At 37.0% G+C, this 16,622-nt stretch overlaps 1 protein-coding gene across 10 annotated transcripts; it reads right to left on the bottom strand.

Moving 5' to 3' along the window:
• Nucleotides 1–313: 313 nt before the first annotated feature.
• On the bottom strand, nt 314–6,836 carry LOC137748619 (phosphoenolpyruvate carboxykinase (ATP)-like). Of its 10 annotated transcripts, XR_011070094.1 has the most exons (16): nt 6,149–6,836; nt 5,973–6,037; nt 5,682–5,882; nt 5,478–5,563; nt 5,074–5,322; nt 4,881–4,975; nt 4,678–4,762; nt 4,120–4,173; nt 3,939–4,009; nt 3,651–3,824; nt 3,454–3,519; nt 3,250–3,296; nt 1,955–2,007; nt 1,468–1,520; nt 1,171–1,262; nt 380–1,051 (listed from the first exon to the last, which is right to left on the bottom strand). XR_011070094.1 is itself a non-coding variant. In XM_068488787.1 (12 exons), the coding sequence occupies exons 7-12, from the start codon at nt 4,752–4,754 to the stop codon at nt 3,286–3,288; spliced, it is 453 nt and encodes a 150-aa protein (XP_068344888.1). In that variant the 5' UTR covers nt 4,755–4,762; nt 4,881–4,975; nt 5,074–5,322; nt 5,478–5,563; nt 5,682–5,882; nt 5,973–6,037; nt 6,149–6,835; the 3' UTR covers nt 1,584–3,285. The 10 variants fall into 10 exon arrangements, 1 of the variants encoding a protein (XP_068344888.1); XR_011070096.1 differs by having other exon boundaries at nt 314–1,063; nt 1,955–3,296; nt 6,149–6,835; XR_011070097.1 differs by having other exon boundaries at nt 315–1,051; nt 1,955–3,296; nt 3,454–3,529.
• Between the last annotated feature and the right edge of the window lie 9,786 nt (nt 6,837–16,622).

The raw sequence follows: 16,622 nt of genomic DNA, 5'->3' as shown, positions 1-16,622 counted from the left end.
ACCAGGCTGAGGTGCCAGCTGCTTTCACTTGGTTGCACATGCATCAGACATGGCTGGACAGTTCGGAAATTAAAGAACAAGAAAGATGGTTAGTTTTGCTTCCTAACCAGGTCTGCATCTATTTTCTTGGGTCAAGATCGGGAGACACATTTTGACACACTTTCTTAGGGTCGGGATCAGAGGATCTGATTCCATATTGTTTACACATCTATCTTGAATGCTGTGTTCAGAATCCGGTGGTTAATTCCAGGTTTACTGGTCACAATAAGGCATCCTTGTACATATAAGTTACCAGGACCAGGTCAAACTACATGGTGACTAAAGTTTGATTGATGTGTAGGCCAATTGCAGAATCCTACTGCTACGAAGTACACAATCTGATATGTTAGTTTACACAATGTGATGCAATAAGTACTACATTCGGCTGCCGTAAATTAATTCTCAAGTTATTCCATTTCGTTTTCAGTCTTCCAGGTTTTGTTTTTGCTTTTTTGAAAACTGAAAACTTGTTCAGCAACTATTTTAGTTTTTACTAGAAAATGTGTCCGCGCGTTGCTGCGGGACTTGAATGCATCACCTTGAATTGCATGAATATTATACATTTTACCTGAATAAATTTAACACAATCATAAATGAAAAGAGGGATAGATGAGTGAATGAAGTTAGTAAGATATGCAGCTTCGTTTTTATATACATTCAACTGAGCTGACATGAAAATACATTGTACAATGAATAGGATGAAACTGAACGTTTTGGTTCCCTAACCTGAAACCCCTCGTCTCAGGCACCCAACACCTCTCTCCCTCAGAAGATTGAGACTACTTTTCATATTTTCATTTTAATGTACCAGCAAGGAAACGATAGTATAATACAAAATTAGCAGTTTACAGAGAAATATAAATATTGTTTTCAAGGAATTAATATGATTGCAAATGTAATAGCTCCATACATAGTCAGGTAGGATAAATGATGGAAGACGCACTGAAATTTGAGGTCCATAAGTTGAGAAGAGTCCATAGCATTGATCCATATATGGATAGCTTGCACAAATCTACAATTCAAGCTCCGAACAAAGTATCAATTTATCAGCAATTGTGACATTCATTATTCCTAAAAAAGTTATTGATTCACAAATAAACAAATGAAAGTAATCGGAAAAGAAACGCTTACCACATGCTAGCTGAATCTGAACTCAAAATGACCAAGATATTATCCCAGCAATGATCACAAAGAGATTGCTGCCGGGGACTTCTGTCCATCCCCTAATATATCCATTAAAAAACGTCACAAAAAGATTTACGGTAACTGCCAAACTATTATAATTATATGGTTCTATTGGCATATTCAGAATTCAAAATAAAATCTGGCAGTTGTTTGCACTTGTAAAAAAATTTCTCTTTACAAAACTACATAAATTGTAATGACCCAAGAAATCAAAATTTGATTAGGCATTAGAAACAATGTTACCTTTTGGAGAAAAGATTGCTCAACCAAACGGAAGCCCAAATTTAAAACAGCAACTGAATGAAAATCTGATGTTATAAAATTCGTAAGAAGTGTGTAGTGCGTCTAATTTAAAAAGTCTCTCACACGTGTGTAATTGCATGTAGGGCACCAGATTTATACGGAAAAAAAAAAAAAAAAAAACCTTGATACCAAAGGACTGCAAAGGATTGCTTTGTCATAGAAAGTAAAAGAATAAATTGAATCAACTGAACATGCTTCTTGCCAACCAACAAAGTAAAACACAGGGCAACAAAATCACAAATCAACATAGGCATCTCTTAAGAATTTAAATAACCAAGATTTCGATGAACTGATTGTAATCATTTGTGCATAGATATGTCACTATTTACATAAAACACGTGAAGGACAATCAGTTTAGAGTTTCAAAATATAAAATATTAAAATTTCCATAAAAGATAAGCATTGGGAAACAAAGTTGGCATCTCACCTTCCACAATAGGTCAACAAATCCTTTGATTACGCTTTAGCTTCTTGTTTAACGGAAAACACAAATTCATTGTTCAGAATATCATAATTTCATGGAATGGTTCACCTTTGAATCAAGAACTCCCTTGTTTTATGTATGGTACTGATAATCAACTCATAATATTGGATCTCAATTTATTTCAAACTTTTATGCATTTTTTACTATTCTAGGATCCATTTAGGCAATCTCTTAGACCATTAGTTTGTTCCATTTGACTAAAATTAAAAACAGCACATCCGCTTGCTGCTTAGTGACTTGATAAGCCAGTCAAAGATAACATGTAGAATGCAAATATGGATCAGGAAAAACAACAGCTATAGAATTGATTATATAGAAGAAAAATACATACTTATTGTGAGGTTATCCCAGCTATCCACTATGACCCAAAATATATATAGCAAGTAAAATCTATGGCAGCAAAGATCTCACGTATATAAATCTTACATAAACTTTGTTTTTGTACAGTGTCTTCTCCCTTCAATGACAGTTTGTTTCTTATCCAGAAAAATAAAATGAGCAGGTTAATGATACTCACATGTGCAACAAAATGCTAATCCTATGGTCTAAAGTTAACTGAGTTTTTTAGTGTAAAATCCCTAATTTCACTGCATTTCGATTGATCACAGTTCGTGACTTGTTAAACTTGATATATCCTTAGACATTTTGGGAACTTGACAGCTTAAATTTTCTTTAGTCACAGATGTGCTCATAAAAGCAAATTACAGCGACCCAATCTATACTAAAAACTTGGAGAAGGGACTCAATTAGTCAACGAACAGGTGCCTCACCTTTCATGTTAAAGACCAAAGAGAGAAAACCAAGCCGAACTCTTCAAAATTCATTGGCACACATGCATCATCGGCTCAATTGAATGTATAATGCATACTTAGATACAACCATTCAAACAATTGTTATAGATTGATATAAGCCTCCAAACTTCAAAAAAATTGAAACCTTAAAAAAGCAAAACATTTTTTCCTTCATATTTGAACTGTTTCGATTAGCTTATCTCTCTATCACTTGATTCATTATTTCTAAAGGAAGTTATAATCACTACCAAAACAGCTTAATAACAGTTGATTATCTCTAAAAAAAAAACAAGAGGGAAAATATGAAATACTAACTGTACTCAAAATCCCAAATGCGTAACACATGGTTCTAATCTAAACCCTGATTCTAAAATTTAGAATTGGACACAAAAATGAAAATTGGAATGATTAGCATGGAAATGAGAGAGGGAGAAGGTCTTCCTTACCAACGACGATGAAATCCAACTACTATTTCAAGCTCCCTCAATCACAACCTGTAGGAAAATATCAAGCCCAAACATAAGTTCACTAAAATCCGAATTCAATATAATCAAACACAAACAAAATACCAAAATTATAAATAAATAAAAAACTAAACTAAACTATAAATTAAAACTTTCAACTAAATACCCCAAAATTTAAATTACTTACCAGTAACAGATTTCTCTGAGTAATCAACTTCTCGATTATGGTCATCGAACACAAAATTCTCCAAAACTGCCAAACACTTGCAACCATATTTGATAAGAATTTGAAATATCACTCCAATCATGACACAGAACATAAACATTTCGTGCTAACTGTCATTTTTAAAGTAGAATGTTCAATTAAATCATGATGTTAAGTACCAGTCCCAAATTTGATAGCATTCCAAATATCTGGTTCCCAGTTCTTTGACAAATCAATGCACTTGGCATAGCAACCACCTTCAATGTTTGACACACCATTGTTGCTCCAGCAGTGCTCATCAAATCCAATTAGATACCGATTATGATCCGTAGACAGAGTCGTCTTCCCAGTGCCTGCAACAAACATCCTAGGATCAGTTACACAAACACAAAAGAAACTGAAACACAAAAGATTGATGTATCATCGCCAATTGATCATTGCACACATAAAATTATCATGATTCATACCTCTGCGTCGATATGGAATTTTATAAACTGGACAAATGGAACCCGATTTCATTGACTTCACGGTGCAAATGCTGTAAAAAATAAGCAAACACTGGCAATATGATCAAGCACATTCCAAGTATTAATACATCTAAATAAAACCTAACATTCATATGCGAATAATAATGAAGGTAGAGATTACTTGCAGAAGAGATGATTGCAATTGAGTGAATCCGCAGAACTCAGTAGACTCAAACTGCAAAACAGATGGGGAAAAATCAAACCCATTAACAGAGTGAAGAGAAATTTTAAATCTTTAAATGAATTCTAGACAAAATCATGTAAAGGGTCTGTTTTGGCTACCGAGAAACTTAGTATACATTTGAATATTATAACATTTTAATACAAAAATTTAGCTTTATTCAGATGGGAGAGATCAAAGGTTGCATCATTTAGCTTCACACATGGCTACAACACAATTTCAAAAACTCTGTCATCTCAAAGTCACATTCTTTATCAAACTCCCACTCCGGAATCGAACAGAGGTTGATAACGGACAAAAAGAAATACAAAGTACAAAATATAATCAATATCATCAGTCGAAACTTGGTGCAAAGGGTGAGGGGTCAACCATATGACTTTTTTCCCCTTAACCTCTGCTTGCATGGACAAACAACGGAAGAATTCATACCCAAATAACACAATAACATAAAATGCACAGTTGAAGATTTGATAAGCAGTGTACAGTACATAACCAAACCTGATAATATATGCCTTTAACAGATACAAAGACTTTACGCAATTTATGAGTCCAAGATATGTAAGCTTGTCATTCATGACTCAACCTGGTACGAAAGCAACACCAATATTAAGGGAAGATTCCACGAAACGATTAACTCCTAGAAGTAACTAAGCATCATTTCATACTTCAGAACTCCTTTTTTTAGAAAAATTCAAATATACCTTTCGACAGTTATGAATGTGTTTGACATCAATTCTGTCCTCAATAGCTGAGGCAGTCGTCTATATCTCTAAGTGCATCAACGAATTTTGGATATCTGCAATTCCAAACATACCAAACAACAACTGTCAGAGGCCCTACATACAATAACAGACATGCAACTAATTTTTTAACAGTAAGAAAAACCCAACAAACCTCTGCAAAATAATTCTATCTAATTTGTAAGTGGGTCTTCTTTCTTTCAGGAGAGCAGCTCATTCCTTGTTCTTCTTCGCATCGGCTCTCTTTACTTTTCTTTCGTATGCTTTTATCTCTCTCAACTACTCGAGTAGCGGTTCATGCTGAATGAAAGAAACATCCTTCAAGTAATAATAGGTATGGTGATTTCCTTTCACCTTTTTCTTCAGCTCCCAAGGGAACACGCCCTTTAGAATACACAATTTTCTATAATTTCCAACAACATGCACATATATTAAGCAATCATACAATAATTCAACCGATAAATCCGAATAATGCACAAACCCTAAACCCTAGATTAACATAAATTGCATAAATCATGTGAAAATACAGAAATTACAACTTGAATACCAAAGACAGACCTGAAGAGGGGAAGACTGACTTGAAGCTGCTTGACAGCTTGTGACCTGGTGACGTACCTCGCGGCATTTCCTTCCTTCTTCTTTCCCTGCAAATTCGAGGGACAATCAACTGGAAGTGTGAGAAAATGGTGAAATTAAATATTGGAAATTGTTCTTTTAATACTTATGTATATAGGAGAGCTTATCGGAGATGGAGGAGGTGACCTAGAATTTACTGCAGGCCTGTAATGCTTATGCTTCACCGGGGCCTCGATTTGCAAATAGAGGCTTGGCCCAATTGAAACGAAGCACAGCCTCTCTCCCCCTTGAAATCTGAAATCCCCACCCAAAAAACCACGCACGGGCCTTCCTGACGTGAACAGTGGAGTAAGACGACATAGGCGAGAGAAGAGATCGGCGAGGGATCTGAGGGAAATTACAGAGTGAGAAAAATTTTCAGAAATCTCAAACCTTCCATAAAAAAAATCAAAGTGAAAACCAGGAAGAGATTGATACCTTACCAAACGTTGGGGGTAGCCCAAGTTGACCGAAATGGACGAAACCTTGCTCGACCTCTCTCTCTGTCCACATGAGAAAACAACATCACCCAAAAGGTCAGAGATTTCCAAAACCAAAAGGAAATTAAGAGAGAGAAACGGAGGAGAGTGAGAGAGAGAGAGAGATCGGAGTACCGTTAGTTAAATCGTGGACGGCGTCGGTTCTCCGATCACTGTAATCCCTGAAGATCTTTTCGGCCGTTCGCCGACTCGAGCCCATCTCCCTGCTCCTCTCCTTCATCTCACCGAAGCTCTCGAGCTACAGAAATGAAGGCCAGACACTGCCATTCGTCCCTGAGGCATCCCCTCATCACCGACTCTGTTCGTAACCTGTCAACCCTAAAGAATACACACACCCATGCTTTCCGCTCTGTATCTCTCTCTCTAAAATGGGAGAAAATCCCAAAGATCCTGGCAGAGGAGCTAGCAAAATCTTTCTCTCACTCAGTCCAAATCCGTAGCTCCCATCCGTCTCCAATCTGTCAGGCCCTGTGTCTCCCTCCTCTGTAGGCTCTCTGTCCCCCTCTCTCCGCTCGCCACAGCGACACCCAGCTGTCTCCGAGTCAAAAATGGGAGCCATTATCTCTCTCAAATTCGTCAGCCATGATGTCCCCTTCCCCTCTATCTCCCCAAGTCAAAGCTGAAATGCAGGCCCTGTGTCTCCCTGCTCTGTAGTCGCTCTGTCCCCCTCTCTCCGCTCGACACAGCGACACCCAGCTGTCTCCGAGTCAAAAATGGGAGTCATCGTCTCTCTCCAATCTGTCAGCCGTGATATCCCCCTCCCCTCTCTCCCCGAGTCAAAAGCTGAAATGCAGCGAACGGTAGAAAATCAGTTCTTAAGCCTGAGTGGCAATTGTGTAAATAAAACGAAAGTGTGTTAAAAGCAACTGAGTGGCAATCCTGTAAATAAACTGAAATGTGGTCCAAAACACTGTTCATTTCTACAGTGCAATTTCGCCTCCTTCTTTAGACTAAAGTAATAGTTAATTTGGTTTGTATATCAGCTTTTTTTCGTATATTTTTCGGTAATTTTATTTTGTGTCTCTGGCTTCCAGTTTCAAGGATGCACATGAAACCCAATAATCTGCATCCGAAATCTTTCAGTGGAGTTCGACTTCATTTGCCCGTTGTGAAAAGGTCAGCTTCAGTAGTTGTTAAGGCCTCCTCTGACATTGATGGAACTGCTGCCGCAAATGAGGGCAGTGAGCCCCTTCCAGATAGCAAGGAAAAGACGGTGGTACCTGTCGACAAGCTTCCTTTGGAGTCAAAGCTGCAAGAGCAGCTAGAGCAGAAGAAGAAGATGCAACTGGCGAAGAAAATAAGGCTTCGCAGGAAGCGACTTGTTCGCAAGCGAAAACTGAGAAAGAAAGGCAGATGGCCTCCATCAAATATGAACAAGTTAAAGAATGTCTGAGGTTTACCTCATGCTTTCTTGCAGGTTTAGTTCTGACCCTTTTTGTTTATGCGGACGCGTGATTTTTGTTATTGCAAGATCAAATGTCTCTTCGTATTGATGTAATTTCTTAGTTTGAATCTTGATGATGTCAATGGAAATAGTCCTTACGTTTTTGCAAGGTTTTGATCATCCCCTGGCTTGTTCAGGGCTGTTCTCCAGTTTTATAGCTGGATCTTTCTTCCAAGACATCCAATGCAAGCGTTCTTTTTTGCTTTGGGCGAAGGCTGAAGATCTATTTCGGATCTGGTGTGTGGATCTTTCCTTTAGCTGGTGGAGAAATAAAGTTTTGAGTTTGCATCGATATATAAAGAGGAGTGGCCGATATTTCACTAGTGGATCAGCAAATTCATGCCGTCTTTGATGACGAGCAAGTACTTTGGCCCTCCAACGGGGCGGTGGGGGAAAATTGAGCGGAATGGCAATTTCCCCTTTGAGGTGCATCTTTGTTGAGTGTTGCTGCGACACTAGTGTTTAATGTGAAGCAGATCCTATTGCTAATTTGTTGTCAGCTCTAATGAGTTTTGTCTGTTGTACCGGGTTTCAATATTTATATGGCAAAACCCCTATGCGGGGCTGATTGTATTATTCCTAACATGTAGTTTGCTCCCGTATTCCGAATGAAGAAAATCCTCCCTTCCACCCGAAAAAGAGAGTTTTGGTTAGACATGGTATTTGTGTCATGTTTTTCGTGTTCGTGTCGTTTTCGTATCATACCCGATATCTTAACGGGTCATATCGTGTAAAACCCGTTAAAATAAATAGGTAAAATGACCCGACCCGAAATCAACCTGATAATATTAACAGGTAATGATCCAACCCATTACCCGTTAAGGAAAATATATTTTAAACCAATAAATAATCAAATAAAAAACATAATACTTAATAAGTATATACATTCTATATTGTCACATCCAAAACATAAAAACGCATTTTTCTTTTAAGTATATTTTCGCTTACCTAAATTGATTGTTCTAGCCTTTTTCTTTGCAAGACTCATATTTGTATTGTCTATACTTTCACTTTTAAGATATCGTTCTGTTCCCATTATAATCTCCACGAACTCCTCATCACTAAGGTTTACTGAATATGAATCTCTAGCATCCATTGCTTCTGAAACAAAATGAGTATAAATTAATTAATAGCTTAAATAATTAAGTAAAGTCTTTAATAGTTTTTTAATTAATGTACAAGTGTAAAAAATATAGAAAAATATATAAACACTTGTAATGACAAGATTTACAACTTTCATGACACGCCCCAATCCCGACATACGTCCAGGATTGACACGTGATGTCACCAAGAATTTGTATCTCTAACATATACCCCCTCCGGGATATGTGCAAACACAACTCACAATCCAACTACATAGTAATTTTTTGTACACTTTATGGATGCATCTAACCTTCTCGTTAGACTGCCTACGTACCCTCAATAGGGATCAAACCATTCGTAGTTCGACATTCACAAAATCAGACGTTTATCCCACTAAGTTCAAGCAGAAAAGCATAGCATTCCTCAATAATCATTTATTATAACCTGACAGCATGAAATTCCTAGACTCGGGCTACATAACAAACCAACATGTCGTTCAAGATTCTCATTCCATCCATCGTATAACTTCCATGTTTTCAGGACGATACTTCCATCCACAGCATGTAACACATCAATTAACCAACAAAGCACATATTATTATCAAGCCACACTGATCAACTAAAATAATTATAATTGTCACGCCCCGATCCCGATATACGTCCAGGATCGACACGTGATGTCACCAAATACTCATCTCTAACATACCCTGCCTTTGGAAAAAGGTAAAACATAACTTAAGATCTGACTGAACAAATATTCTTCGTAGACTTTATGGCTGCATCTAACATCCTCGTTAGACTGCCTATGTACCCTAAATAAGGACCAAGTCATTCGTAGTTCATTACTTCAGTACACTCGAACATTCATCACATAAGTCGATATGTCCCAACAAAGTATCACCATGAAAATCATGTAGTCTTTTAAAGAACAAACGACGAAGCACAATTATATTCTCTCGCCATATTTATCAACAAATCAATCATAACAATAACAATGTTATCCAACATAATAATCCCACAAGACGAATAACATTTCCACTTCATCCATCCCATAAATCATCACGTTCCCACATAAAATCACATTTCATAGCGTGTAACATATTAAAGAATTAACAAAGCACAACATTAATCTCCAGAAATATTAATCAACTAAAATAATCATAATAACAACACTCATATCCAACGTCACTCCACAATCCCGTCAATTAAGCAATTAGTGAATCAAGATGTACGATCTTAGCATTTAATTACGTTCATCAAGCAATGCGATAACAAAACATTTCACGAATTAACCAAGAATAGCTATATAATTCCCCAATTGGATTATGAGTAATAAACATGGTAATTCTGATTTATTTTCACAATATCTATTGTGGGTAGTTCCCATCTACTCAAATTTAGGATTCTAAGATCACCTTACGGAATGAATAAGAGCAAGGATTCCGGACCACTCAACGGAATCCAACAACATCGGGTTCCGGACACTCAACGAAACCAAAATATCAAGCAGTATCTCGTAATCTACCCAGACCTGTCATATGTAATGTCAATGCCTACATTATGGGATTGGTGCCCTGCCAAATCAAGCATTCAGATAAGCTGCGAGGCTCAGGTGAGCGACAATAATATAAGCATGTGATACAATAATAAAACCAGCCATCAATCACAATTTATAAACCTTGAATATAAATCATTCATAAGAAATCAATACCAAACTTTTAAAAACTCTGAATGAGTCACCTAGACATCCAACGGTTCGTCTAAAACAAATCATAATATTTCACAACCATAATTTCACACAACACAATGAAAAGTAGGGCTAGAGGGATGCAATTCGGCAGAAGCCTACATAAGTAACCAAACAGGAAGTGGCCCCCTAAAGCGGATTAACCAAGCAGAGCCACCCCTAAGAAAGTAACCGAGCAGGCAGTGACCCCCCAAAGCGGATTAACCAATCAGAGTCACTCCTATAGCTATTAGGAAGTGATCACCCAATGCGGATTAACCAAGCATGATCACTCCTAAGCATACATGGCCATAAGGATCGCCCAATGCTGATTACCCAAGCGCGACCCATGTATATAGTATGGTCCCCCAATGTGGATTAACCAAGCAGGACCACTAGTGACCCCCCAATGCGGATTAACCAAGCAGGGTCATAGTCCACTACTAGCCCTCAATTTACAAAACATTTCAATATGCAATTCGAATCACCTTTCCCCAAATATTACCGATCCATGAATCAAATCACATTTAATAAATAGAGATCGATGGCCAAATATAAAAATTAACAATTTATAGGAAACATAATTATAAAACCATTCCATATTCACATAAATTAAAGTCACTCACATTTCATCATATCATACCATCTATGCCAATCAACCACCTTTCAAATATGCACGTCAAATCACATATCACGATCATCATCAGTACACAAGCCAAATCATGTTTGATAAACGTAGGTCTATGGCTAAATATATATATATATATATATATATATATATATATAATCACATTTCAATAGAAATCACATTATAAAACCAAGTCATATTCACAGATGATACCAATATAAGAAATCAAGGTAATAACCATATCACATATGTTCAAGTCACTCTCTAACCAATGTAGGCCCACTAGACTTCACTTAAGTCTCCCATAGTACTAATTTTATTATTTAGAACATATCGAGACATGTTAACCACAATTCAACTCTCGGTCAACAATAGGGTCCACCACTCTACGTAATTCGATCTTAAAGATCCGCACATTGGATTTATGATCCATAACTTCCCAAAGTCCACATTATGCTTCTACAATAACATATTAAAATTTCATTATGATCCAACGGTCAGATTGTCGTCAATCACACAAACAAGTGGTGGTCCAATTTGATCACCACACCAAACAATTTAATTTTTTGGAAACCGAGCTAGACATAGGTTCACAGGATCACCAGAAGGTTTTTGAAACCTAGACAACACTCGTGAACAATCCCACGCACTGCCACACGCAGTGGTAGTCAAGATGGATGGTTTAGAAACCCCGAATTTTCAACATTAACTAGATGAGCTCAAATTTACGTGGTAGCTAGAGCTCAACAAGGGAAACACTTTTCACAACTAGGCTGACGATAATTTCTAACCGAAAACCATCCAAATTCACCGGAGAAAACCGGATTTCTAGAGTTCTAAACACCCAACTCTAAAATGAATACGAAAGCACAAACTAAGCATACCAACTTGAAGATTATGAAGAGTAGATGAAGTTTCATACCTCACTCGAAGGAAAGGGGTTGCCGGAATCATCGGAAAAATGATAAAACTGCCGGAAAACTCGTGGGCTTTGCAGCGTCGAACTGCAAAGATGGAAGAGAAATTGGGAAATCTAACACCACAGAGATGTAGGGTTCGTCAAGAGCTTTCCATGGACACCAAGATCACCCAAAACGGAGCTTGGATGAAGAAGATACAAGCGGGTCATGTTTTGTGGGTTTTCGGGTCCAAGTCTCCCCTAAAACGGGTTAGTAGCAGCTCCCTTGCCCATTTTTCAGAAACCTCCCCCTTTTCTGGAGGTCTCACTCCTATTTATAGCATTTTGGTAAAATTATCAAAATGCCACCGACTTCAAACGACTCTAATTTTTCCGTTTTGACTCGGAAATAAGATATGTTTACGCTTATGCGCTCATGGAATCGAACTCTACCTAACCAATTCAAGAGTTGATCGAAAAGGTTGAAAAAATTAGAAATGACTAAAGTACCCCTCGCTTTTTTTTTCTCAAATTTGGAGAATTAACGAACTAGTTCCAATCAAATCATCGAAATACGTCAAGAATAAAATAAAATAATAATTTTTGGGGCCGGGATATCACAATAATAATGACATTCATAACCGAGGTCATTCCACAATCCCATCAATCCATCAATTCATAAATCAAAGATACATGATCTTAGCATTTAATTATGTTAATCAATGAATGCAATAACATATCATTTCACAAATTTAACCAATGAACTCTATATAATTTCCTACTTGGATTATGAGCAATAACATGGTAAATCTATTTTATATTCACAAGGTCTATTGTGGGTAATTCCCATTCACTCGAATCTAGGGTTCTAGACTAATCTTATGGGAACGAGCGAAAGCAAGGATTCCGGACCACTCAACAGAATCCAACAACAACGGGTTTTGGACCACTCAACGGAACCAAAATATCAAGCGGTTTCTCATAATCTACCCAGAATTGTCATATGTAAAATCAGTGCCTACATCATGGAAATGGTGCACCCGCCAAACAGAACTTGGATAAGCTACGTAGCTCGGGTGAGTGACAAGAATACAAGTATGTGATATTCAATTAAAACAGACAATCGATCACAATCTATAAACATCAAGTATAGAATCATGTTTTATGGAATCATAATCAAGTCGCTGAAAACTCCGTATGAGTCACCCAGACATCTAACAGGTTTTTCTAATTCAAACCACAAGATTTTAAAAAACCAATTTTAATATGTACATTAAAAACTAGGGCTAGAGGGACGCATTTTAGCCGAAGCCTACATAAGCAACCAAATAGGAAGTGGCCCCCCAAAGTGGATTAACCAAGCAGAGCCATCCCTGAGAAAATAACCAAGTAGGCAGTGACTCCCTAATGCAGATTAACCAAGCAGAGTCACTCCTACAACTGTTAGGAAGTGATCACCCAATACGGATTAACCAAGCATGATCACTCCTAAGCAAACATGGTCATAAGGATCGCCCAACGCAGATTAACCAAGCGCGATCGATATATAATATGGTCCCCCAATGCGGATTAACCAAGCAGGACCACTAGTGACCCCCCAATGCGGATTAACCAAGTAGGGTCAAGATAATCAGGTAGGTAATGACCCCCCAACGCGAATTAACCAAGCAGAGTCACACCTACATAACTGTTAAGCAGTGATCACCCAAGGCGGATTAATCAAGCATGATCACCCCTTATGTATAAATGGTCATAAGGATCGCCCAACGTGGATTAACCAAGCGCGATCCATATTGAGTATGGTCCCCTAATGCAGATTAACCAAGCAGGACCACTAGTGACCCCTAATACAGACTAACCAAGTAGGGTCATAGTCCCCTCCTAGCCCTCAATTTACAAAACATTTCAATATGCAATTCAAATCACTTTTTTCACAAATATTACGAATCCATGAATCAAATCACGTTTAATAAAAATAGATTGATGACCAATTATAAAAGAATCACATTTTAACAGAAAAACACATTTATAAAACCATGTCATATCCACAAAGGATATTAATATAAAGAATCGGGTAATCACCATATCACATATATTAAGGTTACTCACCAAGACAAGTCCGTAAAGCTTCACTGAGTCTCTAGTAATACTAATTTTAGTAATTCAAATGGTTCAAGGCCTGTTGACCAAACGTCAACGGTGGGGTCCACACCCTAGTAATTTAATCCGGAAGATCCGCATATCATAATCTAGATCTGTAACTTCCTAAGGTCCACATTATGCTCAAAGAACAACATACTAAAATCTCACCGCGATCCGACGGTCGGATCTCCGCCAATTGCTAGAATTAAGTGGCGGTTAACAATTAATTTTATTAACTTAGAAATCTAATTCGGGAAGATCCGTATGTCGGATTCCCAATCAATCAGTTTTAGTTATCCTCAAATATTATGTTCTATAACACATTAAGGTTTGGTGACGATCCAACGATCGGATTAGCAATTCATATTTTGATCAAGTAATGTATCGTAATGAAACTAAGTTCAAACAATCAATTTACGTCATATGGATATGAAACATGAACCCAGGGCATCTAATAGTACTTAAAAAGACATCGTTGGCCCACTAGCCACGCGTCGTTGCAGGTGGCGGTCGGCCATCCCGACTCACTGGAAAATTCAACTATTTCCAAAAATTCTCAAGTTTTACCAGAATGAATATCTCAATGAGTAGAGTAAGTTTCATACCTGTGACCAAGGCCAATTTTTACAGTAAACACCTCAAATGGCCCACGAACTGCCAGAAACCCTTGATTTAGGTGACTTCAATACGTCACCTCCGGTGCTCCGCCGCCTCCAAGGTTGTTTGGGCTTTGTTCCTGGGTTCAAGGAGATTCTAATGGTGGTGATAATTGGTGAAAATCGTTTCAATAATGGGAGAATAGATGGCAAGGGGTTCCCGCACCCACCGATGCGGTTTTCATAATTTCATGGCTAAATTTCTACAATTTTGGGTTTTAATGGGTAGAGGGAAGGTCGTGGAACATTTTTCAAGGGGTTAGATAACGTGGTTTGCTGGAAAAACCGATGAAAAACCATTGGAGAAGATGAAAAAACCGGGTCAGGTCAAGAAGTGGAACCGGGTCGAATAGGGGTCCGGTTCCCCTCCTTCCCCCCCTCTCCTTTCCCCTCCTTGCTTCTCTTTTCGATTGGTCCTTCTTCCCCCTCATTTTCTCTCATTTCCCTCCTTTCTTTTCTTTCCTTTCTATCCCAGCCATCCATCTCTTCTTTTGCTTTCATTCTAGCCACACACGTGGCACATCTTTTGCTTCAGATTTTCTGGAGCCTTCTAAATGAGGGCAAAATTACAAAAATATCCCTAACTTTAAACGTTAATAACTCTCTCGTTATAACTCCATTTCACGAACGATTTACGCCTACGCGTCAAACTTCACTCTTCGTAACTAGTTTAATTAAAATCTAAATTCAAATAAATTAATATAAATTCCTGAAAGATAAAAATCTCAACAATACAAATATGTAGATTATAACAGTGAAATCCGGGAACATGATTTCACATTCATGAAGAGCTTAACTTCGAAATTTGCCACTATAATCATATAAATCATAGATCAAAATTTAACCGTTGATTGTTGTTTACATTTACGCTTTATTGTTCTCATCAAATTTTTTTTTTCTTCAGATTTTCTTTTTTGAAAACATGATCTATTAGAGGATGCAGGAAGATAAACGGTTTGGATCGTTGATATTATATTCAGAGTTTTACGATTAGTGAAAAATATTGCTTGATGTTTATAAAGTTTCTACAAACTATATGACATCGACTCATCTTTCAGTTAACCGTAAATATCGAAACGTGATATCAAAGATCTGAACCATTCATCTTCTTACATCCACCAGATGATCATGTTTTCAAAAAAGAAAACTTTAAAAATGAAATTCAGTAAGAAGAATAAAGCGTAAATGACAATCGATGGTTAAATATAAATTTAAGGTTTATGGATCATAGTGTTGGATTTTGAAGCTGGCCCCTTCGTTAAAGTTGTAAAGCTTGTCACTATGAGAGATTGTATATATTTTTTTACATTTTTTTTACACTTCTACAATAATTATTATTAATTTTATTAATTTTGCCCTCAAATAAAAAACATTATTCATGAGGGTTTGGAGGATTTTAAAAATCTAAACAATAATGTAAGTGTAACCATTATCTACTCCTGGAGGAATAATGATGAATCACAAGTGTTCATATATTCTTTCACATTTTTCATACTTGTATGTATTTCTTCTTAGTTTTTGCCTATACAAATACTTTACTAGTTTATTTTAATTTTGGACAACAACATGTTAAGTAAAATTTATCCTAGTAATGATGATAAGGAACTCTCATAATAAAAATAAATAATGACTAAAACTTTTTATTTTTTAACTTATATAGAATAATAATACAAAACTATATATTTAATATAGAATATATTGTATTTTTTTAATATGGCTATTGTATTTTATAATAAACCTTTTAGTAATTAAACTTTAAAATTATCAAAATAATTTTTTTTCTTAACGGGTCGAAACGGGTTACCCACTTATTACTTGCATGTATACCCGTTATTAACGGGTTCTTAACGGGTCACCCAATAATGACCCGATTAGTTATCGTGTTGACTCGAAACCCTTTATTTTCGTGCCGTGTCAGAAACTGCCGGATCTAGTTTTGGTCACAAATGGGCACCCCCCATCATTTTTGTTTTAACGGTGGTGCATTTTTGCTCAACACCATAAATTATGGT

Source organism: Pyrus communis, chromosome 10 (genome assembly GCF_963583255.1).
Source record: "Pyrus communis chromosome 10, drPyrComm1.1, whole genome shotgun sequence".
Classification (NCBI taxonomy): Eukaryota; Viridiplantae; Streptophyta; class Magnoliopsida; order Rosales; family Rosaceae; genus Pyrus; species Pyrus communis.
The sequence above is the reverse complement of the archived record's forward strand: the minus strand, read 5'-3'. Positions and strand labels throughout refer to the sequence as shown.

What these genes read in the sequence shown, in the direction of transcription:
- LOC137748619 (XM_068488787.1), bottom strand. Translation starts at nt 4,754, where the DNA reads ATGAATGACAAGCTTACATATCTTGGACTCATAAATTGCGTAAAGTCT. An exon ending in TGCAATCATCTCTTCTGCAA is followed by an intron (nt 4,010 to 4,119) that starts GTAATCTCTACC and finishes TATTTTTTACAG; the next exon opens with CATTTGCACCGTGAAGTCAA. An exon ending in AATTCCATATCGACGCAGAG is followed by an intron (nt 3,825 to 3,938) that starts GTATGAATCATG and finishes TGTTTGTTGCAG; the next exon opens with GCACTGGGAAGACGACTCTG.